The 1607-nt window shown below is 50.0% G+C and overlaps 1 protein-coding gene across 1 annotated transcript; it reads left to right on the top strand.

Moving 5' to 3' along the window:
- The first annotated feature begins 487 nt into the window (after window positions 1-487).
- Window positions 488-1459, top strand: LOC112015125 (uncharacterized). The gene has a single exon (XM_065769781.1). The coding sequence runs from the start codon at window positions 488-490 to the stop codon at window positions 1457-1459; it is 972 nt and encodes a 323-aa protein (XP_065625853.1).
- Window positions 1460-1607: the final 148 nt, after the last annotated feature.

The raw sequence follows: 1607 nt of genomic DNA, 5'->3' as shown, positions 1-1607 counted from the left end.
ATAATGATCCTTTTCTTAATCTGGAGCGGAGGCAGGACCGTGAAGGTAGTGTGCATACTACACACACTGAGCGAACCCAGCCTCGCAGTGGAAGTCACGTTCCCCGTGCAGAGAAAAACAGCATGCAAATAGAGATTGAAAGGTTGAAGAGGGAGTTACGCCATGAGAAGAGGAAACGCGCTGTACCACACCCTGATGACGACTTGGACGACGGGCAAGATATTACCTATGAGCAGAACTCTCAACCTCCAATCAGCGAGACTTTCTCGTATGAAGCTGAGCACCCTCGGGAGAAGCGATCTCGAGGATTACCATATGGAGGGTGGGCAATGATGCCATGAGTAAGGCCCTGAATCAGATCTCCAGGTCACCCTTTACACGTAGGATCGAAGGAGCGGAGATGCCTCGGCGTTTCAACCAGCCAACCTTTACTATCTATAACGGCAAAACTGACCCTGTGGAACATGTTAGCCATTTTAACCAAAGAATGGCTGTCTATGCCAGAAACGAAGCTCTGATGTGCAAGGTATTCCCCTCCAGTTTGGGTCCTGTAGCCATGAGATGGTTTGATAACCTGAGGGCCGATTCCATCGATTCTTACCAAGAGCTTACTCAAGCCTTTGGTTCACGATTCGTCACCTGCCGAAGGGTGCCCAGGCCCTTGTCCTCTCTTCTGTCCTTAAGCATGCGTGAAGGTGAGACACTGAAGGCGTACTCGGATAGATACTGGGAGATGTTTAACGAGATGGAAGGCAACTTCGATGCCATGGCCTTGGAGACGTTCAAGTTGGGTCTCCCCACTGATCATGGTTTAAGAACGTCCTTATCCGGCAAGCCTGTTGTTAGCATGCGCCAGCTCATGGATCGCATTGAGAAGTATAAGAGGGTTGAAGAGGATCGGCAACAGGAGAAGGGTAAGGATAAGGCTACCACCCAGGACAGGAAGGACTTTAGGTCAGATCGCTATAACAATAATAAGCCGATGAGAGATTTCGCTGGACACTCAGGTTCAGCAAATGCCCAAACAGTTAACACCGTGTTCAAAGAGCCCGTTCATCAAGTCTTGGATAAGGTAAAGAATGAATCATTCTTCAGATGGCCGAATAAAATGGTGGGGAATCCGGATAGACGCAATCATAATGTCTATTGTCAATACCACCAGGACCACGGGCATACGACTGAAGACTGCAGAAGCTTATGGGACCATCTGGACCAACTGGTCAGCGAAGGCAGATTGAAGCATCTTTTACATCGCTCCAGCGGAAGAGGAGGGCAGCCAATTTCGGAGGCTGAGAAAGGGGATTCTGTAAAACCCCCTTTGGGTGTTATCAATGTTATTTTTGCAGCACCAGGAAGGACAGGATCCCGGCCATCGAAGGTCATGTCCGTGGCTCGGTTGCCGGTGGGAGATGCTGATAAGAATCCGAAGAGCCCTGGGCATGCTGTACTCTCGTTCTAGGCTTTTCAGACGAGGATAAAGCTGGGACCATTCAACCTCATGAGGACGCCTTGGTGGTACCCTCAGGATTGGGGGATATGATGTGAAGAGAGTGATGGTAGACCAGGGCAGCGCGGTGGAGATCATGTATCCTGATCTGTTCAGGGGA

The sequence above is a fragment of the Quercus suber genome, unplaced genomic scaffold (assembly GCF_002906115.3).
Source record: "Quercus suber isolate HL8 unplaced genomic scaffold, Cork oak 2.0 scaffold_1373, whole genome shotgun sequence".
NCBI classification, from domain to species: domain Eukaryota; kingdom Viridiplantae; phylum Streptophyta; class Magnoliopsida; order Fagales; family Fagaceae; genus Quercus; species Quercus suber.
This window is presented reverse-complemented; position numbering and strand designations above follow the sequence as displayed.